Source organism: Dromiciops gliroides, chromosome 1 (genome assembly GCF_019393635.1).
Source record: "Dromiciops gliroides isolate mDroGli1 chromosome 1, mDroGli1.pri, whole genome shotgun sequence".
NCBI lineage: Eukaryota > Metazoa > Chordata > Mammalia > Microbiotheria > Microbiotheriidae > Dromiciops > Dromiciops gliroides.
The window spans coordinates 138,386,981-138,413,821 of NC_057861.1; the positions used below are offsets into that span (position 1 = coordinate 138,386,981).

The 26,841-nt window shown below is 36.8% G+C and overlaps 1 protein-coding gene across 2 annotated transcripts in view; it reads left to right on the forward strand.

Annotated features, from left to right (window-relative positions):
• Positions 1-24,824, forward strand: part of RRM2B (ribonucleotide reductase regulatory TP53 inducible subunit M2B) — a 44,681-nt gene extending 19,857 nt beyond the window's left edge. For both annotated transcript variants that reach the window (XM_043977403.1, XM_043977404.1), the window contains 8 exons: positions 1,665-1,781; positions 2,177-2,310; positions 2,763-2,857; positions 8,833-8,966; positions 18,253-18,357; positions 18,991-19,104; positions 20,758-20,938; positions 22,835-24,824. In XM_043977403.1, coding sequence (XP_043833338.1) covers positions 1,665-1,781; positions 2,177-2,310; positions 2,763-2,857; positions 8,833-8,966; positions 18,253-18,357; positions 18,991-19,104; positions 20,758-20,910 — 852 coding nt within the window. In that variant the 3' untranslated portion in view covers positions 20,911-20,938; positions 22,835-24,824. The remainder of the gene's footprint in view (positions 1-1,664; positions 1,782-2,176; positions 2,311-2,762; positions 2,858-8,832; positions 8,967-18,252; positions 18,358-18,990; positions 19,105-20,757; positions 20,939-22,834) is intronic.
• Positions 24,825-26,841: the final 2,017 nt, after the last annotated feature.

Genomic DNA, 26,841 nt, shown 5'->3' on the forward strand with positions numbered 1-26,841 from the left:
GTGAACTGACAAATAAGAAAGCAAAAGCACTGCTTAAACAACAAACAAATTTAGACTTTTAAGAGACACAATTATAAAACAAACGAAAAAAAAAAGGTCTGGGATTCCAAAAGGAAATACTTGAGATGGAGTGCTACAAAATTAAGTTGAGAAGAATATTTCTTTCTTGAAAGAAATTCAGAGACACCCCCCCGCCGCCCTCCACATTTAATTAATCAATATTTCTTGAGTATACTACTATGTGACAGGCTCTGTACTAGGAGCTGAGAAGATAAATTTTAAAAATAAACAAAAACTGAAAAATTCCTGCTTTCAAGGATCCTACATTCTAATCTATGTAACCAAGAGGACAAGTCTTCCTATTTGGTTCAAGAGAACAGAGCATCTCAAAATCATTTGCATTTTAAGACTTATGAATAATATCAACACTCATATTTTATCAGAAATTTTTTTCTTTTATGTGATTTTTTTAAAAGGTCTGCTACAACCTTAGAGTATTTTTTGTTTTTTTTTTAATATCTTCTTAAAAACTAAATGGGGGGGCAGCTAGATGGCGCAGTGGTTAAAGCACCGGCCCTGGATTCAGGAGTACCTGAGTTCAAATCCGGCCTCAGACACTTGACACTTACTAGCTGTGTGACCGTGGGCAAGTCACTTAACCCCCATTGCCTAAAAAAAAAAAAACCAAACAAAAAAAACTAAATGGGAACAAGCTTTGTTTTTTATTTTTAAATTTTTTTGTTTTTGTTTTTGTTTTTGTTTTCTGGCTGGGCAATGAGAGTTAAGTGACTTGCTCAGGGTCACACAGCTAGTAAGTGTCAAGTGTCTGAGTTCAGATTTGAACTCAGGTCCTCCTGAATACAGGGTTGGTGCTTTATTCACTGTGCCACTTGGCTGCCCCAAGCTTCATTTTTATATGATTCAATTTATCAAAGTTCATTTTCTGGCTAACTTTTTATGAATCCCTATTCTACAAAGTAAGACTTACTTTTAATGTATCTTGAACCTAAATAATCCTTTGCTTAACATGATTACTGACAATTTATAAAACATAAGACTTAGCAATGTAGTACCATTGGTAACCAACTATCAAGTATCCTTTATTATGTATCAAAAACTAGTAGTACAGAACAACAGGACATGCAAGAAGAAGGCAGTAGTCTTTTTCACTACTGTATTTGTGATACTGATTAAGTTCTTAGTAGATCTAACATATAATTTTGACTTCCATATCATGAAAGTTAAAAAAAAAGAGAGATTTGGGAAAATTGGAGAGTGCAATCGACTATCTGTTCACCACTATGCTAAGCAATGTATAAAACATTTTATAGTATCTCACTGCATGGAAATTATTATTCACTCTTAAAATATCTTTGAAGACAACCTTTCTTATTAACTTTCTCCAGATTTTAATGTGGGTTGCTCCATCTTAATTTTTAAAATTCAGTTTTACCAAACATTATCAACCCTTCTGCCAGAAGAATAAAGAATTATTTCATAAAATTTATGTACAATAGAAGTACTTACTTCCTTATACATACTTTAAATATAATGGGTTTTCCTCCTTAACCTCAAGGGTGAATTGTGACTTGAGGTGTTCCTTGTTTATTGGAAAGCATTTTAACCTTGTCTAAGTTAAAATTTTTGAAACCTTTGAATTTCAGGTTGATTTATCAAAAGATCTTCCTCATTGGAACAAACTGAAATCAGATGAGAAGTATTTCATCTCTCACATCTTGGCTTTTTTTGCAGCCAGTGATGGAATAGTCAATGAAAATTTGGTAAGAGCGATTTCCTTTGCTTTGGTTAATGCTCAATAGTTGTTTGATGATTATAGCAAAATATTTCATATTGATACTGAAAATAGTATCTGGGAAGGTAAAGCCAGTGAAACTGAAGTTATGAAAAGGGGAAGGATCCTGAAATACTGAAGCAAAAGATGCCTCTCTTTCATTTGACAAACATAACGTTGGACTGGCTGTAATAATTTTTACTAATTAGAAATGCCTTCTTTTAATTGTACACAAGTCACAAAAACCAACTTCTTGGCCAATTTGTGATAGTACAAGCTTAATAGACAATTTAATTTTTTGATGTTGATATTCAATTTCTTATTGACTTGATAATTAATATTTTATGGGTTTCCATTAAATTTATACTCCTTGTTTTCCTTTAGGTGGAACGCTTTAGTCAGGAGGTACAAGTCCCAGAGGCACGCTGTTTCTATGGCTTTCAAATTCTCATTGAGAACATTCATTCAGAGATGTACAGTTTGCTAATAGACACCTATATCAAAGACCCCCAAAAAAGGTACATTAGGATTTTTACCAGCCCTTTAAATTTATTTTTAGATATTTACTACCTTTGTAGTCAGTCATTAAATAACATCTTTTTTCCACCTACACTAAATGACAAATTAGTAGTCATTTAGCCATATTTTATGTTCATTGTATGTGTGTTGTCTTATGTAGAACATTTTGATCACTAAGTTTTAGAAAGTATTTTTTAAAAATTGCCCTATTTAGAAATCTTTGGTCACAAATACCATGTTAGAAGATACCTTTTCATTGTTATTTTGAGGCTTGTTATAGTTTTTCACTTTTAGTGAACATTCTGCAGTGCTGAAAAACTGCATATGTATTGTTTTTAGAAATGAAGATTGTTTAATAATTATTCTTGGTTTTTCAGTGAAAATTTTGTCTGATGAAAAAAACTAGGTAGTAAAGTAAGAAATTATACCAATTATTATTTTGGTTTTACAGGGAGTTCTTATTCAATGCAGTTGAAACAATGCCATGTGTTAAGAGGAAAGCAGATTGGGCCTTGCGATGGATAGCAGACAGAAAATCCACATTTGGTAAGTTGCTCAATTTACATATGTCCTAATTAGACCCAGCAATTGTAGAGCTATTTAATATAGTATGGCTTTACATGAGGTCACTGTTAACCTCACTGGGTCTTAAAATTAAATTTATTGATCTCTATTATCACTTCCATTCCTATGAACCAGCAAACACACAAAAATTATTCTGAATAATCAACAGTGATATCTGGTTCAAGGAAAATGAATGCTTTAAATTTGGAATGGAAATATAAGATATAACCAGTAATTAGAAACTAGAGTAAACAATCTAATGTTGGTTGGTGTTGCTGAGAGACTAAATGTTAAACAAGCATCAATGCAGACAGATAACTTAAAAGTGCAATGCCATCTGTTCAAGAGTTTTCTAGTCAGCTACAACTTTGAACTATTTTCAGTAATATTTTGCACCTTTATTGACTCAAAGCAGGTCAAAATTTCAGTCTCCTGCAGTGTTGTAAATCATTAAGCCATAGAATCATTGACTTCAAAAGGACCTTCGATGTTCCTTTCCCCTAACCCTAACACAAAACATGAATCTCATCTATAATATCCTTGGTAGTGGTTAATCAGATGGTAAGCATGAGTCTTAGATGCTGGTAGACAGGGGAAAGAGAAGTAAGCCTTTTGGGGAAAAACATTTTACTGGATACTACAATGTTGAAGCAAAGTAGGGGGGAAAGACAGAGAAAAGAGGAATGCTGTTTTTTCCATTGCTGCTATCAGGAAAATATGGTTAGCATTCAAGAAATGTTTATTGAATTGCTTTTCAGAGAGCTCCAATTCAAGGAGAAGGAGGAGGGGCCCTGGGAAGGAAGTAGAAAGTCAAAGAAGAATGAAAAGTCAAACGGGCCCATTGATGCCAAAGTTTTTCAAATGCTCCTTTTCATAGTGAAATTTCATAAAACCCATAATCATTTTTTTTTGGGTGAGGCAGTTAGGGTTAAGTGACTTGCCCAGGGCCACATAGCTAGTATGTGTCAAGTGTCTGAGGCTGGATTTGAACTCAGGTCCTCCTGACTCCAGGGCCAGTGCTGTATCCACTGTGCCACCTAGCTGCCCCAACCCATAATCATTTGAAAGAGATTGGCTTAACAAAGATGTAGTCAAAGCTATTCATTTCCCAGATTACAACATACAGTTGGATTGACACAATGAGCAGGACAGAATTGAAGAGGATGAAGAAAGCAAGCTGAGTCCCATTTGGGAACTTTTGTGGTAATTTGTCTTCACATACTGCTTGTTATCACCAAGGCCTATCTTTAACTACACTAGTATCTTTCTAGTGGTGTTATAGAGCTGGAAATCATGGAATATTGTGATCTCAGAAAAATTAGAGTTTTCGGTGACCCAAAGAACAACGGGAAGATAAATGGTAGATCTGAGTAGGCTCCATGTATTGCCAACAGTAATGTGAATACATCTAACTTCACCAATTTCCAATAGAAATGTGAATACTTCTCAAGTGTAAACACATTATAAAGGAACATCAGGATATATGTGATAGGAAAAGGAGATGGACCAGTTGTATATAGGGAGCGAAGGGGAGGAGATAATAAGTGCTGCAGCAGGAACCGTGAAATATGAAGGTAACTAGAAAGGCCTCCAGTGAGTTGGGTAGAAGATTTATGGAAGATTTTTGTGACCACATGGACAAGAATCACATAGGATGAGAGAGCATGGAGGGGTTGTGATTTGTAGTAGTGAAGGGAGCATCTATACAGATGAGATCATCCAAGTGTCAATCAGTATAATAGCACACACTTAAACAGATGTGCTTTTAAAATCAGGTTTCCTATTTTTCAGCTAAAGTTGTCCAAATTATTTCAGAAGGAATTATAGTGAGATAGTCTGTACTTCTGAGAGGCAGCACAGCATAATGGTTAAAGTGCTGAACTTGAAGTTAGGAAAACTTAGATTCAGTTCCTGCCTCTAACCGCTATTAGTTATGCGATCATGGTTAGATCAGTTTAACTCTCTGAGACTCATTTTCCTCATCTTTAAAAAGGAAGTAATGGCACCCATACTGTCTACATCACAGGTCTTCTTGATTGCCACAAAACTCAAATGAGGTGAAAAGATCTTTGTAAATTTTAAAATGTCCCATAAAAATTATCTGTTATCTAATTATCTGCAAGGTGAATCCATGTGTGATCCATCACACAATGGCTGGGGATTGCACTTGTGATATTTTCAGTATAGGGAATCACAGATGAAATTAACTCAACCAATTTAAGTTGGCACCTTCTGTGCTGCTAAAGAGTCTTAGGAAGTTGCTTAAAGTTGAGGCCCATTGTTAGGGGGATAGATTAAAATGTAATTAGGAAATATTTTTAACAAAATAAATAAATATACAATGTCACATGGATAATATTAATTTGAGGTTTTCTAAGTCAATAAGCCACCTTTTCTATTTGACCTTGAGACCCAGAGCTTAGAGTATTGAGAGTTTGAGTGCCTTGCCAAGGGTCATTCAGCCAGTCTGAGTCAGAGGTGACCTCTAGGCTTCCTGACTTTCTGTCCTCTGCACCATACTGCTTCTGTGAAGGCTGGTGATGATCATTTAATATTAAGTTCTTAGAGCATTATATCCCACAGAGTATATAAAAATAATTACAATTAAAGACAAGATTTTCTCATAAAAGAGACAATTCCACAGTGGCAGATCAAGCAAAGAGACATCTTGAAGGTTTAGCACATAGCAGGCAGACTAAAGATCGATATTTGTTTATAGACCTTATATTATTTGTTTATATTTGTTGCAGAGTGAACTTTAAATGAAAATTATGTCTATAAAACAAAAATAGTAAATTGAATGTTTATATGCAGGGAATACAACTGAAACAATGCCTGCCCTTACGGAGCTTACATTCTAGTGAGGAAAACATATATACATATTGTGACAAGTAAAATCTAATGTGTGGTTGCCTTTTTCCTGTCCCCAGTATGGGGGAAAACTAGCTAGGGTTTACTTATAAATTAGAAGCGTTAGCACCAGTTTTGGGCATTAAGCATTTAATAGTGAAAAAGAGAACATGTGGGTCAAAAAACCAAGAAAAAGCCTATCTATCCTAGAGGAGAGATAAGGGTTCAACCTTGTCTGCTTCTTCTCCCAAGTCCTCTGCCACCACCAGCCTGTTCTGAACCGAACTGAGAGAGGAAACAGCACTTCCCACTTCGTGCTTCCCTCCCCCAAAAGAGGCCGTCCTTCAAGCTGATTTGTTAGCATCACCCAAATTCATTGGTTCACTGGACTTGAGGGTGGTCTCATTCTTGAGTTCAAAGTCCTTCGCTTCTGAGAACAATACCCTATTGTGGGCTGGCCAGGTGTGGTTTCAATTTAATTAACTTTAAGTGGGTTAATCAGCAAAGTCAATCACTCTCAGTCACTCTCACTTAATTCAATCAATCTAGATCAGTCTCCTCTGGTTGGGGCCTTTGGGCATTGACAAATCCCTTTATTTTCTCATAATATATAATTATATAAAAATAAAATACAGGGTAATGGGGGTAGACACTGGAACTGTGGAGCATCAGAAAATATTTCATATGAAAGTTGGTGATCGATTTGAGTCTAGAAGGAAACAAGAGCTTCTAAGAGGTGGAAGTGCAGAGGAAAGACATTCAAGACCTAATGGTGTAAAATACCTGGAAGTATACCTGCCAAAACAAACCCAGGAACTATATAAACAAAATTATATAATAAAACTAGATTTAAATAATTGGAGAAATATTGTTTGTGAGTAGGGCCCAGAACCTATGCTTCTGAGAGATAGCATGCCATAATGGTTAGAGTGCTTAACTTGGAGTTAGGAAAACCTAGATGCAGTTCCTGTCTCTGACAGCTTATTAGCTATGTGATCATGGTTAGGTCAGTTTAATTCTCTGAGACTAATTGTCTTCATCTTCTTTAAAATGGAAATAATAGCATTCATATTGTCTACATCATAGGTCTTCTTTAGGAGATGTGATTTATAGCTCTATAACACCCTGGTTGTTACAGCCCATATAAGCCCTGGGTTCAGGGCCAATATAATAAAAAATGACAATTTTACCCAAACTATATATGTATATCTATCTATATGTATATGTATATCTATCTATCTATCTCTATATGAAACATATATTCAATGCTACCCCAATTAAATTACCCCAAAATTACTTTACTGAATTAGAAAAAATAATAACAAAATTCATTTGGAAGAATAAAAAGTCAAGACTATCTAAGGCAATAATGAAAAAAAATGTAAAGGAAGGTTTAGTAGTACCAGATCTTAAACTATATTATATCAAAATGAACTGGTACTAAGAAATAGAAAGTTAGATCAATGGAATAGAGTAGATGTGCAATTTAGAGCAGCAATTAAATATAATAACCTTATATTTGACAAGTGTCTTGACTTAAGAGTTTGGGATAAGAATTCATTATTTAGTAAAAATTGATGTGAAAATTGGAAAGCATTATGGCAGAAACTTGGCATAGACCAATATCTTACACCATTTACCAAAATAAGGTCAAAATGGATATATGACTTAGTTATAAAGAGATATTACAAAAAAATTAGAAGAACATGGAACATATTACTTATCAGACTTATGGATAGGGGAACAACTTATTAATAAACAAGAGATAGAGAAGAGAGTGAAGTGTAAAATAATTTTGATTACATTAAAAAGGTTTTGTACAAATAAGACAAATGTAGCCAAGATCAGAAGGAAAGCAGAAAATTGGGGGGAACATTTAAAAACAGTTTCTCAGATAAAGGTCTCATCTCAAATACATAGAGAACTTTGTCAAATTTATAAGAATAGGAGTCATTCCCCAGTTGATAAGTGGTCAGAGGATATGAACAGGCAGTTTTCCAGTAAAGAAATTAAAACAGTTTATAGTCATATTAAAAATGCTCTAAATAATTATTGATTAGAGAAATCAAAATTAGAACAACCTTGAGATATCATTTTATACCTACCAATTGGCTAAAATGATAGAAGGGGAAAGTGGCAGATGTTGGAGGGAATGTGAAAAAATTGGGACACTCAGTTCATTGTTGGTGGAATTGTGAACTGATCCAACCATCTTGGAGAGTAGACTGGAATTATGCCCAAAGAGTTATTAAACTGCGTATACCCTTTTACCCAGTAATACCACTACTAGGTCATTTTTTCCAAAGATGATTAAGGAAAAAGGGAAAGAACTTATATGTTCTAAAATGTTAATATTAGCTCCCTTTGTGGTAGCAAAGAACTGGAAATTGCAGGCTTTGCCCATTAATTGGGCAATAGCTGAACAAGTTGTGGTTTGTGATTGTGATGGAATACTATGTGCTATAAGAAATGATAAGCTCAATGATCTTAGAAAAACATGGAAAGATTTGCATGAAATAATGAAGAGTGAAATGAACACAGCCAAGAGAACTGTGTACACAGTATCAGCAATATTGTTTTAAGAATGACTTTGAGCAAAGAAGTTAATTTGACTATTATAAATGCCCACATTAACTATAAAGGACATATGAAGAAAGATTCTATCTACATCCAGAAAAAGAACTGATAAATAAAAGTATGTATAGAATAATTATGTATACATATATATGTGTGTATACACGCGCACATGTGGTGGCCATCTCTGAGGCTGGAGGGGGGAAAAAGGAAAAAAAGAAATTTATATAATTTTGTTATATTTTTGAAGGGAAGAGCAAATTGTCTATGGTGGATTTACAGTTTCATGTTTACTTATCTTTTTTATTGTGCTATGTTGTGGAATGCTTGATTTATTCCATGAATTCAAAATAAAATAATTTTTTTTAAAGTCTTAATGGCAAATACTTTTTTTGCTAGGATATCTTTCTTAGACCTTCTTGTGTCTTGGTTACTGTTTATTATCAGAAAGTCATCGAACGGTTATTTCTGTTTTGTCTTAAAAAGAATTTTGCGTTTTAGTCTGTTTAAAGTGAATGCATGTTATCTAACAGGAGAAAGAGTGGTTGCTTTTGCTGCTGTGGAAGGGATTTTCTTCTCAGGCTCTTTTGCTGCTATATTCTGGCTTAAGAAGAGAGGTCTTATGCCCGGACTCACTTTCTCCAATGAACTCATCAGCAGAGATGAGGTAAGGTATGAATTAATCTTCTAATTGTGATGTGTAAGATTATCCATTAAATCTCTTTCTCATTTTTTCTTTGCCTTAAGAAAAATGCTCATGGTAACTCAGAATAAAAAAGGAAAGTTCAAATGTTTTTCTGGATAGTTATCATTTTTTATGAAGAAAAATGGTTCCCTGGACTAACATTTTGGAATTGGTACCCCTAACATAGCCTCCAAATATAGACCATCTGAGAATGTTATCTTAATGTTACATGATCCTCTCAGTTACAATTAATAATAGAAAAATTAAAGTGGCTTTTTTACACTCTTGATTTATTTTTTATGTTTTTATCTAAGGTAATCAGGGAAATATCAAGTGTCATTTGAAAACCTCTTTTATTATGCAGCAGACCGTTATTTATGAGAGAATATATTCTAAAGACCTATGGAAGAATACTATATGGTATTGATAATATTGTGAGAGAAATATGTATGCATACATACACACACATATATACATTCTCTTCCCATTTCTCTTTCTTACTTTCTCTCAGTAATGTAGGAAAAATTAGATATGAAATTGCTAGATTGAACTAGCTACAACTAGGAATACTTGGGAAGAGTTGAGAGAACCTAAGGTTCTCAGCCTTTCAGATAAGACCTAATATTTTAAATAGTATGTTGATAGTCTATATTGGTCCTAGGTAAAAATGAGACGATCCTTCTTTCCCTTGTCCAACTTATGCATTATGGATGCATTAAAAGAAGTAGTGTCCAGAATTGAGGTGATGATAACTCCACTCTAGAATATGTTGCCTTAGTTAAACCACATTTGAACTGTTCTGTCAGTTTTGAGCATCAAATTTTAGGAAGGAGATTGATAAACTGAAGATTGTACAGGGAAGGGAACTAAAGCTTAAGATCATATATGAAATTGGTTGAAGGAACTGGGGACTTGTAGCCTGGAAAAGAGAAGTTTTAGGGTACATTAAGACTGCCTAGCTGTCTTTAAGTATTTGAAGGGTGATGTGGAAGAAGGATTACACTTGTGTTTGGCTTCAGAGGACAAACCTGGGATCAATGGATAGACATTGTAAAAGAGTCCACCTTAGGAAAAACATCCCAATAATTAGAGCTATCTAGAAATAATTGGGCTACCTCCAGTAGTAATTGTGTCCCTGTTTCTTTGTCTCCTCTGCTGGATCCTCCTCTCTAACTATAGGTGTCTTCAGGGTTCTGTCCTGGGTCTTCTTGTCTTCTCCCTCTATACTCTTTCACTTGGTGATCTTATCAGCTCCCATGGACTTCATTACCATCACTGTTGATAATTCTCATGTATTCCTCCTTCGACTTCTTAGATGACTTCTAATCTCATATCTGCAATTCCCTTTCAGACATCTCCAGCTCAGTGTCCAATAGACAGACTTAACATGTCCACAATATAATTCACTATCTTTCCCCTAAACCCTCCTTCCTCCTGCCTTGACTATTACTGGCAACACTATCTTCCCAAGTCCATCAGGCCCATAACCTATCATCCTAGACTCTTCTCTCATCCCATATCCATTCTGTCGCCAATGTTTATCAATTTCACCTTTGAAACATCTCTTGAATATACCCCTTTTCACCTCTGACACTGTCATCACTCTAGTATAGGTTATTATCATCTGACACCTAGCCTATAGCAATAACTTGCTGGTGGGTGTCTCTGCCTCAGGTCTCACCCCACTCCAATCTAGCCTTCATTCAGCCTTCAAAATGATTTTCTTAAACCCTCCCAGTTGTGTCACATCCCCATTCAATAAGCCCCATTGGCTTCCTGTCACCTCCAGGATCAAATACAACATGCTGTTTGGCATTCAATGCCTTTTATAACCTCCTTACCATGTCCCCACTCTCCTCCATTGTTCCAGTCTTCTTATACCTTACTCCCTGCCATTCTGATCCAGTAACACTGGCCTCCTAGCTATTCCAGGAATAAGACACTCCATTGTTTAGCTCCTGGCACTTTTTCTGGCTGTCCCCCATGTCTGAAATGCACTCCCTTTACATCTTTGCCAGCTGGCTTTCCTGACTTCAAAGTCCTAGCTAAAGTTCCACTTTCTTCAGGAAGCCTTTCCCCAGCTGTTCTTAATTTTAATGCCTTCCCTCTTTTAATTAGTTCCTGTTTTTCCCATAGATAGTTTATTTGTACACATATGTTTGTTTTGTCTCCTTTAGACTGTGAGCTCCTTGAGTACAGGGACTTTCTTTTGCCCCTTTTTGTATCCGTAGTGATTAGCACTTTTCCTGGCATATAGCAGGTGCTTCATAAATGTTTATTGATGGATTGAATGAGGTCTTCAGATTAAGACTGGATTACTGGTTAGGTATGATTTAAGCTGTCATGGGGGAAATGGGTTGGTGTTAGGGATCCTTAGGTATTCCTCTTTAAAGAATTAAACCCTCTTGCACACAAATCCAATTAGAATAAAATGGTCTTTTATTTTGGGTGCTAGAGAAAGTTGACCAAGATAGAAGTCCAGGATTTCTCTGGAGGGGAGAAAATGGCTTAGAGATCACATGATTCTCTGAAACACATTTCTCCTCAAACAGAAGAAAGGCCAAAGCTTTTATAGATGGTAGATGGGGTGGACATATGGAGTGACCATATGACTGTGGAAAGTTCCCTTTGGGGGTGGGGGAAGCTGGAATGAGAGGAGGTGATCTTGACTTCTGGAGTTATCTCTTTCCCCGGGTGCTGATCAGGCAGCAGCCATGCCTAATGGGTTTATCTCCCTTACTTCTCAAGGTGTGTTTGTCCTTCAGTTTAGCTGGCCAGTTTAAACTTTAATAGTCCCCAACTCCTTGATATGTTCCAAACCCCATAACATTCCCCACTTCTCTATATGTAAGGGAAAAGGGCATGAAGAGTCTTCTTCAACAACGACTTCAAGCTGAATGAAGCAGGTGGAGTTGCACCACCTGCAAAAACCAACCAAACAAACAAACAAACAAAAACACTCTTAGGGTTACTGGCACCATGCCTCAATGATCATACCTGGAGTTAGACTCAGAATAATATAACAATACCATAATGTCAGATGCTTTTCATCCTTAAGTTAGTATTATACAAATACATTTTGCTTTAAGATGCTTAATAACAAAGAGTTGGGATAAGTGTACTGCCTTCATTATTCCTTAAAACAATGTGAACATGTTTAAGGTGATTAAATAACAAACATAGGTAAACTCAGAATTCCCATTTTAACAGAAAAAAATATATGTATATAATTTAATTTGATATCTAGATATAAGAGAAATTGCTTTTCCACCATAGCTGATACAATTGTCCACCAATTTATACATTATAAGAAAATTTAGAAACATAATACCTTAAAACAATATTAGGATTTTTTTAAAATTTGAGACAAAAATCAATTAATTACTAATTAGGTGTTCTTAATTCAGTTGCATGTGCTTTACTCTATATACAGATCTTTCTAAGGCCTAATACTTTTTTTTGTTTTGTTTTGTTTTTTTTGGTGAGGCAATTGGGGTTAAGTGACTTGCCCAGGATCACACAGCTAGTAAGTGTTAAGTGTCTGAGGCCGGGTTTGAACTCAGGTCCTTCTGACTCCAGGGCCAGTGCTCTATCTACTGTGCCACCTAGCTGCCCCAGGCCTAATACTTTTAGCACTTAAAAAGAAAAAGACTATTATCCATAAATTAAAATAGTACATTTGATAACTTGGTGAGTTTCTCAGCTATGTTTAAAATTTCTTTACCCCGTTTTTCTAAAGAGCTGAGATATCTGTCTACACCTTAGAAACTTATCAGATAATGAGTGGAGTTAAAGTGTGGCAGCTTTTTGTGTGTTTTTTTTTTCCTTTTCTTCACCAACTTTTTTTTTTCCTCCTAGGTTTTTGCCCTGAGCAAGCCTTAATGCAGGCAGGGTGTGGCCCACTTTACCAGAGTGTTAAGTAATTAAATCAAAGCCAAGAGCTGTTCTTAGTGTGGTTCAGTAGTTAGAGATTTTTTTAAAAATACCTTTTTTCTTTGCAACTTTTACACATTACAAATAATTCCTGATTTTAAACTATTCTACTACAAAAGATTTAAAAAGTACCAGTCTATAACAGACCAACAACTGTGAGATAGCTATAGGTTATTTCTTCTGGTCTATGCAGTGAACTAGGAGCCCATAGGCTAGGAATTTCTCAATGAGAAGCTGTAGCCTCCCCTTACTTTTTCTTGACATCCTGCCCTAATAAAGGACAGGGTGAGGATGGTAAAACCAGGAAAGGATGAGGAAATTTGTGATCTTCGTGCATACATATTAAAGGCAGTGTTGGCCTACATTTAAGGGGTCTTCCCCCTCTCCCCACAACCTGCTGTTTTGATGAAACAGTGGGACCTGAATGAGAGTAAGACGGAGGTCGCCCCCGTGTCTATTAAGGAATCAATAGACTTACCTCCTACATCCAGCTTGACCCTGGGTTTAGTCATAGAGATGCCAGTAATGGGGCTGGTCGGCCCTCTGAATTCCAAGTCTACTGGGAATGGGACTGCCAGGGAGCTGGGTTTTCGCCTGGCCAACCTCTTGGGAGCAATCTCACCTCCAGTGACCCAGACAGTCTCACTGGGGACAAGGAGTTAGAGGAGGTGTTCTCACCTTTGAGAGCATCCCCCACTCCAGTGTCCTAGTTCACCACAGCTGAAGCAATTGCCAGGATCTTAGCCACCTGGAGATCTGCTGGTAGCAGACATTATGGCTGCTCCTATTAGCGAGGCTTGCTCTATGGTGCAGGCACAATCCTTCTTTTCTCTCTCTTCAGCTACCACAAGGTCCCTGTTATTAAAAACCTTAAAAGCAGCATCAAGGAATTGTGAGGGTAGGGTTTGGGGACCCAAGTCTAATTTATGGAGTTTTCTCCTAATGTCAGGAGAAGATTGGCTAATAAAATCTATACTGGGGACTGTTATTTCTACATCACTTTCTGGATCTAGATTAGTATATTTCTTCACAGAGTCCATGCAACTCAAGAAGAGGGCTGGGTTTTCATCAGACCCCTGGATTATCTCTTTTACTTTCTCATAATGGACCTGTTTCTTAATCCCCTGCCTCATTCCCTCAACAAGGCAAATAATCATGTGGTCTCTGCTAGCCTGGTCTATCCTATCATGATAGTACTATTTTGGATCCACAGTTGGAACTGCTGTTGTTTCCAGGGACCCCTGCCCACTTGGTTCCAACCTGTGAGTGTCATCACCCACTTGTACAACTGGGTCCCAAATGTGTTTTTTCTCATTGGGGATACAACAGCTGACAAGAATAATTTGCAAGTCAGCCCAGGAAAGGTCAAACTGAAACATCACAGACTTAAAGCCATCTGTGAACTTCGTGGGATTCTCTGAGTAACATCCCAATTTTTCTTTAATCTGAGCCAAATCACTCATAGAAGAAGGAGCATGTATTCATGTCGCCCTACCCCACAGTGGGGAACTTGTTGTAGTGGAAGCAAGGGAGAGGGTAAAGATGCTTGTAGGGGAATGGGTAAAGCAGGTAGGGGAGGGGTAAAGGGGCCTGGGGGAATGGGTGTAGGTAACTTCAGGGGATCAGGTAAAGCAGATGGGAGCAGCTGATGAATAGAAAAAACAGGAGAATAGGGAACTATTGGAACCCTTCCTCCTCCCCTTCTCCCCCCCCTCCCCTTCCCTGCTTGTAACAAGGGCTCAGCTGTGAGGGGCACAGGAGATAGGTTCTGAGATCAGCTGATAGGCAAAGAGAAGAGGTCAGAGTTTCAGACATAGAATAGTATGACAGGCATTGACCCATAGGGAGGGAAGGATATAGTGGAGTGGGCAGGGAAGAAGGGGTAAAGGGAGAGGAGGGAGGAGAGTGAGGCTGATAAGTCGGAGGGGATGAAGTGTCAGAGGAGGAGGGCGTGTCAGAAAGATTTGCTAGTCACTTGGACTTGTGACTTTCTAACAACTAGAGGAAGTCATCTAAAGAAATCATTGAGTTCCTGTGAGGAAGGAGGCTTTTTAGGGTTATCAATAGTCTCCTTAGATTTGGTTAGTTTTCCTGGGTGTATCCTGCTTTGTTCCTTCCTAAAGGCCACAAAGGCTAGTATATATGGAATTTTTGTCCATTTCCATTCATGCCTGCAAAACAGGTCCAATTGCAAAATGGTATTATAGTCAAGAGTCCCCTGCACTGGCCACTTTTCTTGGGATTCCAAGAGACAGTGTTACAGTATAAGATCATGCTTTTCTTTTTCAAGGTTGTAAGGTCAAATTTAGTCCAGTTTTTCAGCATGCACTCTAAAGGGGAATCCTTCAGAACACTCCCTCTCTGCTCCATGGGTGTACCCAGATATCACCCTGTCTAAGGAGATATTAAATCCAATGGTCCAAACATGGTTCAGATGTCTGGCTGAGCTTTTGGCAAGGGAGGGAGAACAGGGCTGCTTGTTGCCATCACGTGCAAAAGCTGAACACCTCTACCTCTCTGTGATTCAGGCGAGAGGTAGAGTCAGGCAAGAAAGAGAGAATAAACCAAAAGGTGTTTCTTACCTCTGGGCTTTGTGTTGCGAGGAAAGAGGAATTTCCCATGCTCCACATTGGACACCAGAATTATGTCACAGAGGAAATTTGTGGTGTGGGGGTCCTTAGGTATTCCTCTTTAAGAATAAAATTGTCTTTTATTTTGGGTGCTAGAGAAAGTTGACCAAGAGAGAAATCAAGGACTTCTCTGGAGGGGAGAAAATGACTTAGAGATCACATGATTCTCTGAAGCCCATTTCTCCTCAAACAGAAGAAAGGCCAAAGCTTTTATAGATGGGGTGATCATCTGACTGTGGAAAGCTCCCTTTGGGGGTGCGGGAAGCTGGAATGAGGGGAGGTGGTCATGACTTCTGGAGTTATTTCTGTCCCCTGGTGCTGATCAGGCAGCAGCCATGCCTAATGGGCTTATCTCCCTTACTTCTCAAGGTGTGTCCATCCTTTAGTTTAGTTGGCCAGTTTAAACTTTAATAGTCCCAAATTCCTTGATATGTTCCAAACCCCATAACATAAGCTAAATAGCTTCTAAAAATAGTGAGATTTCTCTCTTCCTCTTCAGACATTTAATGACTTGTTATCTTTGGTTACTCCTAAATCTCATACCGCTTGCAAGCCTTTTCCTTAAAATTTTTCCTTCCTTCTTCCATATCCTAACCAAATCTCCTATTCTCTGAGTGCTCAGATAAATGTTAACCTGATATCTTAGTATATTCACATTTCAGTACGAATAATTCCCTATCACTGGAGTATGTCTGGGGAATATTTTTTGTGGTTGGGGTGGGGGTAGCTTTCAAATGTTACTTGCCTATTCCTGTCAACACCCTGTATACATCATTAATTGTTTTCCTGATGTATGAGATGATTATGGATTTGAGTCAGATTAAACTCTGAGGATGGGGTCTGGAAGGTACCCAGCCCCGCCCCAGTATAGTTAGTTTAAAAGTTTATTGCTTGTCAAATTCTCACTGTCTCCTTTAAGTTTTATTGCCAGTTAACAGTATTTTTACTTCTGCTCAGTCTCCCCACTTGTCAGCTACATATTATTTTTTTTTCTGGAATCCATCATGTGTCAGAACCCCAGTCCCTGTTGAGTGGGTCGGGGAGTTTGCCCACCAATTCAATACTTGGGACTCAAGAAGAAAGGACGGGGCTCAGCACAGGATGCAGCAATTAAGTTGAGACCAGATGTCAAGTGACATGTCTCTTTTTCTCAGAGCAGAATCCCCTTGACCCAAGGGTCCCAACAATGGATTATTCTTTTATTCTTTATTCTATTTCTTTGATTTCCCAACATAGCCGAAGATAAATTTTAACCCTGTCATCCTTCTAAAATTAACACGACTACAAAACAATTCTGAAACACCTGAGTGACTCTTTCTGTTATTCAAGTTGAATATCTTTAGAGATAGAGGCTGGGAGAGGGGAGTCAGTGGGAACTGTGAGATCTGAAACATCTGACTGTCACTCCCCTGTTCCCTCTTCCTTCAGTTTGACCTTGTTCCTCCTCCCCTTTTCCCCCTTGTTCCTGGAACACGTATGCATGTCTCCATACATTGATCACAAGCTAAACATGCATCCTGGGTGAGACAGGATTGGATGTTAGATTGTGAGCTCGCCCTAGTGTGCGTGGGGACTTCCCCTCTGACCAACATTCCTATAAAAGGTCAAGGCATGTATTAGCTATCGCAGCTCAGGCATTGAGTTTGCCCATTCCTGCAGGAATGTAATAAATCTGTCTCTGCTTGACTTGGTGGTCTCCTCGAGTTATTTGGGTAAACTGAGGCAGTTTGCTCCAAACACTGAGAATAAAATATATGGAATCAACCTTGTAAAAAGGACTTTCAGCTTTCTTTACCTCTGGGTAGAACAAAATCTTTGCTTACAACATAAATCTTTTTGTAATTACATCAACATTTCCAGAAATCCAAGATTAAGGAATAAAAGAGAAAAACTGAACAATATTAATAGTAAAAATGACTAAATTATGGGGAAAGCCCCTGTCTATCTGCTTACCCAGCCCATTGTCTTATCTTTCTTTAATCATTTAGTAAGAAGTTAAATTACATAATCCATACCCTTTTTAGTGATACCTTCTGAAATTAAAACAGCAAAAAAGAAAACTTTCCTCAGCCCCATCAAAATGTGTTACTTTTAACAACCCCATTTCCAAATTCCTCCCTCTAGCTCACTCCTTAACAAAATGAGCTTATTCTTAACATGTGTAAGGTACAGGAAAACCATAGCCAGGGACTTCCATGAAGGTGACCTTTGCCAAACTATGTGTGAAAGCATTATTGCTGAGCAAAGAGTAGAAAAAAATTGGGGGGGAACCTATTTAAGAGGATGTATTTTTTAATTACACTAAGTATTCACATAGAAACAATAGATAGTAATTCTTTGCATTTAAGCAACTCTCATAAAAGCTTATAGGAAGCAGCATTTTTGTTATCTTTGTCTAGTTATTTTATATACTTAAAAGAAACAAAATTGCAATTGTTTCAAACTATTGTGTAGGCATTTTCATAAAATCAAACAGACCTTGCCCTAGTTCTTGAAGTTTCATGAATTAGTATTTCTGGATATCTGTTTATCATTATTTCTTCGTGTGTTTTTTCTGTGTCTGCGTAAATATTTCTGTGTTTGGTAGAATGGAAGCTTCTTGAGATCTTGGAATGTGCCTTTTGAAAAAACAAACCTGCTTTATATAACATACCACACTGTTTGGAAATAACTTGGATTATGATTTTCTCCCCACTGTTTTTCAGGGTCTTCATTGTGACTTTGCTTGTTTGATGTTTCATTACTTAGTGAATAAGCCTTCAGAAGAAAGGGTCAAGGAGATCATTATCAATGCTGTTGAAATAGAACAGGTAAACAAGGAAGCTTTTATACAAGGGCCCCATAACATGTAAAGAGCGCTGCCTGCTGAGACAGCATCAATCGTTCGGCACTCTTCCTACACACCTAATTCTAATACAGTAGCTGCAAAGAAATACATTTCTGTAGCTTTACTTAAGAGCTGAGTCTAAGCTTGCAGGGTTTTTTTCCTCCCTCTCCTTAATTATGCTTTGTATTTTCCCCAAGTTCCCAATGTCCTTTCACTTTCATTCGCTTTTATTTTCTTACAGACTTTCTGACTTTGATGTTTCTGTACTTCTCATCTGACCTCAAATGACCAAAATCTCTACAGATGCTAGATCATAATAACAAAAGGGGAATAAGCAGCTCCCTTTTTCTATCTTGTAACATGAGCATAAGCAGCCTTAAACTCATAGTAAAATACTTTTAAAATAATATATTTATAAGATAGTTATGACATACTTTGTCTTAGGAGGATGACGTTACACCCACAAGAAACTGATTGAATTCATTCTTTTGTAGAAAAGCACATTGTTTGATTTATTAAAATAATGGACTTGCCTTTAAACAAGATCTATTTCTTATAAAAATTTAAGTAACTGGAACACTTATCTGAGGATGCTCCTTTTTGTTTTATTCCCTAGGAGTTTTTAACTGACGCCTTACCAGTTGGCCTAATAGGCATTAATTGCACTTTGATGAAACAGTACATTGAGTTTGTAGCAGACAGATTGCTTGTGGAGCTTGGATTCTCAAAGGTAATTTTTTTTTGGGGGGGGCAATGAGGGTTAAGTGACTTGCCCAGGATCACATAGTAAGTGTCAAGTGTCTGAAGCCAGATTTGAAATCAGGTCCTTCTGAATCCAGGGCTGGTGCTTTATCCACTGAACCAGTAAAATGTTTTTAAAAATTGAAAAAAAATACCTCACCCTATTATTTGGTAAGGCCCTCTGGTCAAGTAAGGTCTCTTAAGATTTTTACTTCACAGCAGAGAAGGTAATAATGAATTGTGTTATCCCCAAAATATGTGTGACAGGTGCACAGATGTGTTTTTTCTAAAGTCTTCTATAATAATAAAGGGAAATTCTCAGTGTAAAACTATTTTTAAAAATTAATGTTGGTGTTAACAACTGTAATCCAATATTTAGTAATATATTTGGCTTTAGCTAATAGAGTTATCTGTTAGTAATTTCACCTAAATGAGTCAAAACATGTGTATATTTTGTTTAGTTAACTTCTTACCATGGGTCAAATGCCACGAACCTTGAGTTAATTTGTAACCGGTCCAAATTCACAAGTCTGTGTGAATTTGCACACATGTATTTGTTAGAAGGGCCTTGCTTCAGTCAATATTTTTACATAATCAAAGCCCTTAAGGTATGGAGTCTTACTTAAGCTAAGAAGTGATTGTCTTATATGTAGACTGAACAACAAATAAATCCCTTATCAATGAAGTATGATTTTGGTCTTTGCTCCATGTTTTATCTTCAGCCTAAATAGACATGAGGCAACAGTTCCCGGTTGCAGGTGACACTACAGTTGTCATTCCTTTGCACTTTTAGCTTCTGTTTGTCTAGTTTGAAGCTTTGACATTTCATAAAATAGGTTGAGATGCCCTTTCTCTGAGCCATCAACTCAACCAGTGTTGCCTAAGCCTTCCTTTGAAGCATCCATAGTATATCTGTTCTCTAGGTATGGTTGTCCTAGTTCAGTGTCATGGAATCACATAGTCACATGATTTAAAACTTAGAAGAGACCTCAGCAGTGAACTATACACTGCTGGGTAGATTCCCACTGTTACCTATCTGGGTGTTCATGCCACCTCTGTCCTGAAGATTTCCAAAAGCAGGGATAGTTGTTGCTTTGACATAGTGGTCTCTTTTGATTGTCTCTCTTTCCATAACCTGTTGCCGATATTGATTATTGCTAGACCTTTTAGTTTCTAAGAATATAATGGCCTGGAATCCTGTGCTAATATTGCTAATAATCATGTTAATAGAGCTATTAAACAGTCTCAACCGTATCTGAGCAAATTTGCAAAACCAGCTATAAACTGTAGGTTGGTTATTTTTGTTTTTTCTTGGTTGGCATTACATTTTTTTTTAAGTGAGGCAATTGGGCTTAAGTGACTTGCCCAGGGTCACACAACTAGTAAGTGTTAATTGTCTGAGGCCGGATTTGAACTCAGGTACTCCCGACTCCAGGGCCGGTGCTCTATCCACTGTGCCACCTAGCTGCCCCGGTTGGCATTACATTTTGAGGCTTATGTTGAACTTGATTTCTGTTTCTTCTCTACATGACAAAGCAGACATCAGTAATGGAAAACTTTATGGCTTATTAGAGCAGATTTCTTGAGAGATGAGATTTTGCTTCTTCAGAATCTCTAATGCATTTTTTTTCTTCTTCTTCAGGTTTTTCAGTCAGATAATCCCTTTGATTTCATGGAAAATATTTCTCTGGAAGGGAAAACAAATTTTTTTGAAAAAAGGGTCTCAGAATATCAGCGATTTGCAGTTATGACAGAAACAACAGACAATGTCTTCACCTTGGATGCAGATTTTTAATCCAGTTTCCTAGATGCTCGTCCTGTTGGTAAATGACAGTCTCCTTTTCTCTCCATTTTTTTCTCCAGTCCTAGTTGTCAAAAGAAAAGCCCAAATGCTGTTCCAGTAAAGTAAAAAGTGCTGTAATTTTTGTTTTAAAAATCTCAGTATAGTCTAGATGCTTTTATTTAGGGCCATGAAGAAATATTACTGCATTTTAAAATAATGTTTTTGAGATTTTATTAATTTCGTGGTAAATAAGGCAGTATTGGTAGTGATGGCTGCATTAATGCACTAGTGTGGGGCTGGCGGGGGAGTCTTTCCTCCCTACAGAGTTTTGGTGAATTGAAGAATATTGCTTTCTTTCTACTCATCTTCCCCAAGATAATAGACCCAGAAATCTATGCTAACATGTAATGGTTGGAGAAAGCCCTCTACATTTTTAATGTTTAAGGAAAGCCAGTTATGATTTTCCAGAGAAGATGGGGATTGTTAGCAATGGAGTATATTCCTTTTACAAACATCAGATAGATATTCTTAGGAAGGTTTTAATTCATGATCTTTGGAGATGAACTGAAAACAAGTGATCCAATGATAAGCAAGCAGAGTTGGGTACAACTAAAAATCTTTTAGAAAACATGTTAGATAGCCAGGTGGTATAGTGTTGGAATTGGGGTCAAAAGACCTAAGTTCAAATCCCACTTCATACACTAAGTCTGTGACCCTGGGCAAGTCACAGACAAGTTAATTTTGTCTGCTTCAATTTCCTCATCTGCAAAATGGTAAAAATAATAGCACTTGCCTACCTAGGTTACTGCAAGGATAAAATGAGATATTTATAAAGTGCTTTGCAAATCTTAAAGCACTATATGAATGCTGTTTTTTGCTGTTATTATTATTATTTTTAAATTGTAGAGAAAAGATAGAGATGTAGATCTAGGAAATCTGGCATATGCTAAATAAAAATAGAGAGTTGTAGGATGGAAAGAGGGAGAAAATGGGATTCTTAGTAGGTAATATTAGAGGATATTAAAGATGCAGGCCAAATTCTGCCTCCTCCATGAAGCTTCCCTCATGTCTTCCTCCGTGCTCTAATTAGAAGTGACAATATATATTATTCACTCTAATTAGAAGTGACAATATATATTATGTGCATGGCTTGAATTTTTTTCCTAGATTGTAAGCTCTTTGAGGGCAGTCTTTGATTTATTTATCATCGTCTTTCCCAGCACCTAAGATGATGTCTTATACATGATAAATTTTCTTTTGGGGGTGTGGGGCAGGGCAATGAGGGTTAAGTGACTTGCCCAGAGTCACACAGCTAGTAAATGTCTAGGGTCTGAGGCCGGATTTGAACTCAGGTCCTCCTGAATTCAGAGCCGGTGCTTTATCCACTGTGCCACCTAGCTTCCCCATGATAAATGTACTTGATAAATCTTTTCTAAATGTTAAATGATTTATGCTGTTAGGATACCAGATGAAATGGTGAGAGAATTGACCCTGTAAGAAGCAGGTTGAGCAAAAAGCCGAAAAGGAGCATTATCTGGTGCCCAAAGAGAAAAGGACCTTGGTCCTTCAGAAACCAAAAAAGGAGCCTGACAACATCTTGGCTTAGAACTAGCTTGTCCTAAATAGAAGAGCTCAGAGAATCAAGTAAGATTCTTCAACCTAAACTTAGATTAGTGACTGGAAGCACCTGAAAAGGAATAGTTAATGCTTTTAAAACTGTTCCAGGTTAACATAGTAATATGGGCCAGATATATAATATACCTCAACTGTATATAATTTCTATAGCCATACTATAGTAAATGTTATCAGTGCACTTGAAACCATTAAACTGGCCAGGGAGGAAGAATGTCACAATGGAAGTGATGGAGATGGGCTGGTGCTTCCCAGCAGAGCTTTGACAGATAACCTTCTCCCCTCTCCCTCCTTTTACCTTCAGGTGGTAGCAACAAAGTGAACTAACCAAGATCCAACCAGCAGCAGGACAGAGGGTATATCATCTTTTGTTTCTTCTCCTGCATATTTTTTTTAAAGTGTCTGGAAAAGCAGGTTGCATTGTTAGTTTCCTAGGTTACAACCTTCAGAATTTGTTTTCAGACAAATTCTTGATCTCTTGGTTTCTCAATGGTTATCTGTTAAGCTTATTTGTACTAGATTGGGAAATTTATTTAGCTATTATAGAAGGTACAGTTCATTGACTGCCTTATTAAAATGTTGAAAACAGTAATTTTATCAAATGAAGAAAAACTTTCTATATCACAGGTTGTTTTTTTTTTTCCTGTTCAACTTATAGAGGGGTTGTTCTTTGTATTTATGGGACAGTTGTATCATTTTATATATCAAGTCTGTTGAGGTCTGACTTTGTTTTGTCTTGTTCCACCATTAAACTTAATCAATATATACTTTTAGAGTAATATCTGTACTTTCTTCTGCAAAACTTTCAAGGGCATATATCTCTAGAATGAGATTTAATTTTAACCAGAAATAGCTTGCATGACTTCAAAATGAATGAAGGGAATGTTCTAAGTCCTTTGTATTGAATTCAGATCCTTCTATTATATTGGTAAATGCCTTAATGTCAACCATATTCATTTATAGCAGCAATAAACTAAGTAAGGGAGCAGGGAAATCTCACAATGATTTTTAATATATTGTCTTACAATAAGAAGCATTCTATACTCCCTCTTCAGTACTCCACTTTGCATATATATTTTTATTATGTTCCTGACATTTCATTCCCAGTTCTTAAGGAACTTAAGTTCTACAACTTTCTAAGTTTAAAAAAACCCAATTTATTTGTAATTTACAACTTACTTTATTATAGGCTGAATATTTAAATTACGGTTACAGTTAAAACTCATTTTTTATTTGGTCCTATAAAATCTAGAATTATGTGACTGGGAGTTCTGCTTCCAGGAAAGTAGGATTTTATGTTTAAAAGATATAAAGAATTGAAAATAACTATTCCTGCAATGTAGGAACCAATCCAATTATGACCTAATATTATGAGGTTTTGCTATTCTCATTTAATAATGTCTAATTCTTGATTGTTTTGCCACCCTTCCACCTTTATTAGGAGAAAAATGATTGCTAAGAAAACAGCAGTTTGCACACTGAAAAAAAACAGTACTAATCAGAATTTAGTGTTTTTGTAGTATGATAATATTACTGTCATGACATTTTGAAATTTCAGTTGTATAGTTTCAGGACATAAATGTCAATCACAGACTTTTTTTAATGGGGATAACTCAGAAAACGGCTAATGGGATGTACAATTTGCTACCACATGGTCATCAGTTTTCATGCAAGTCAATGATCAGTACAGCTGCTATGTCATAGGTATTTTAACTAAGGAGAGTAAATCGGTGCTTGACTCAGGAATTCACACCAAAGCTGGCTGTCTTTCTTAGAGAGTCATCCAGGGCCAACTGATGAGTGACTCCCAAACAGGAACTTGTATATCTTGTTCTTCCAACCCTTTAAAATGATGATCTCTTAATTAGGGGTTTGTAGATTGCCTGTAGATATGAAGGAAGAATGTGGGATCACTGAAGTCCTTCTTGTATTTGCTCTAGGAAGAGAGCTTTAGTCCCATTGGTCCTTTTTAAAGAAAAATATAGATTCAAATGCTGTGAAATGTTGTTAGATTTTCTTAAATAAATAAAACTATAGCAATTCTAGGACTTTTATTTAAATTGATGATGTTAATTTATGCTTTTGACTTTACTATTTCATACAAAGCTCTCTTTTACTAATACCTGAGTTGTCCAGTCATTTTGCAGTATTTAGAGGGTACTCCCTGTGTGTAGAGAATACTCTATTAGGCATTGTGTACCTAAACCTCATGTTTTATTTTGTTTTTATATAAAATATTTTGTACTTGATCAGTCTAAATATTTATGTCCATAATTAAAGTTTTCCAAAGAATATTTTATGATTTTTGGTCTGATTATTTTATAGTTTCACACAATTGAAAAAAAATGCATGATAGCAACCACAGTTTATGTTGTGTTTTAGAAAGAATCTTTCTTAGGTTAAGACTTTCTCTTTTTCAAGTGCAAGGGTTTCTTCGTAGTTCCTCCTCAAAGGTGCATTCACTAGCTCTTTGTGTAGTCAAGAACATAGAAATTTAGAGTAAAAAACACCAAAGAGTACAAGGAGTCAGACTCTCAAACACAGTTCTAAGCTAGAAACTGAAGTTGGAGATATGAGGAAACAAAATAATATGATCAAACAAAAGAATGAAATACTGTGGACTGAGGAAAGCTCAATAGGTAAGTCTGAGCTGAGTCTCACAGAAGAGAATGTCCTGACCACAAAGAGTGCAAGAGTATCTAGGAGAAAACAAAACAAGAGAAGCCTTTTCTTCTATCCTTTGATCACGCATCTATTAGGTGGTATATGTTGTACTTTTGATATTATAAATGTATATATTTATATATATATTTTGGATGTCTAGACTTTAATATCAGTGGTACTTGTTGCAAATTTGTTACAATTTCTTTCTCAATCCTTTTCTAATTCTGACTATGTAGATTGTTTTTTTTTCATGCAAAACCTTTTTCTATTCCATCCTGGCAAGCTCCCTCTCAACAAGCTGTAATCAGATATCACGTTATCCCGTTAAAATACAGGAATTTCTTATGTACCATCATGCAGTGCATATGTAAGTCTACTATTGATCTACTCTTAGGCAAATACAACACTCATTTCTGCAGTTATGAGATGACAGTCACAGGACTAATGAGTTATATTGATGTAAACAAGGTTATCTTTAAAAACCAAGTGAAATTTTATGTTTGATCCTGGAGATAATAGGGAGCCAGTAGAGTTTATTGAAAAATGTGGTGATGTGGCCAGACCTGTGTGGAGTCAGGAAATGGAGTGAGAAACAGCAAGGAGGCCAGCGGCACTAGGGACCATTGTCACTGGATTGCAGAGTTTGGGGGTGAAAGAGAAGAGGAAGACTGAAAAGGAAGGAAGGAGTCAGGTTATGAAGGACTTTAAAAGCCAAATAGAGGATTTTTATATTACTATGCTGAACATGCTCCATCATCTCAGTGTCCTTCCTAAAATGTAGTGACTAGATTTAGATACAGTACTCCAATGCTTCAATGTGGTGAGACTAGAGCCAAGCAAAGAGAGACTACCACCTCCCTTTTTCTGGACAGAATATTTTTCATTAATGTAATATTAAGAATGCATTAAGGGGGTTTTGGGTGGTTGTCACATTACCTACTTTGCCTTATATTTAGACTGGTATCCATTCAAAGCTTCTACATCTTTTTCCATATGTAATTTTCTGGGACATTGTAGTATATTAGATATAGGGACAGCCTCACACTTAGGAATAACTGGGTACAAGTCCTGCCTCCAACACTTGCTAGCTGTGTGGCTATGTATACTCTTATTTTACCAGGTAAACACCAATACTGAAAGTTACAGACAAGTTGTCTATATCCATTCTCTGCAGAGAATTTACACATAGGGAGCTCCCCACCCAAATGAAACCACAAGTCAAAACTAAAAAAAGAGGTGGGGAAGCTATTGTCTTGCCATGTCTTCATCAACCAACACTTGTATAGTAGGGTTTTTTGTTTGGTTTTTGGTGAGGCAATTGGGGTTAAGTGACTTGCCCAGGGTCACACAGCAAGTGTCAAGTGTCTGAGGCCGGATTTGAACTCAGGTCCTTCTGACTCCAGGGCCGGTGCTTTATCCATATAGTAGGTTTTTTAACCTAAGTGTAAGATTTTAGGTTTATCTGGAAGCATAGGAAGTTCATCCATCAAGTTAGATTTCAGAAGTACAGAACCTGAAAGCAAATGAATATAAATGAATGAATGAATGAATATAAAATCATGGCACCATCCTACAAGAATACTGTGAAAAGACTACACCTTAGAATAAACTCGAGGAAAGCCAAGGATATCAAAAGGTTTAGCCATA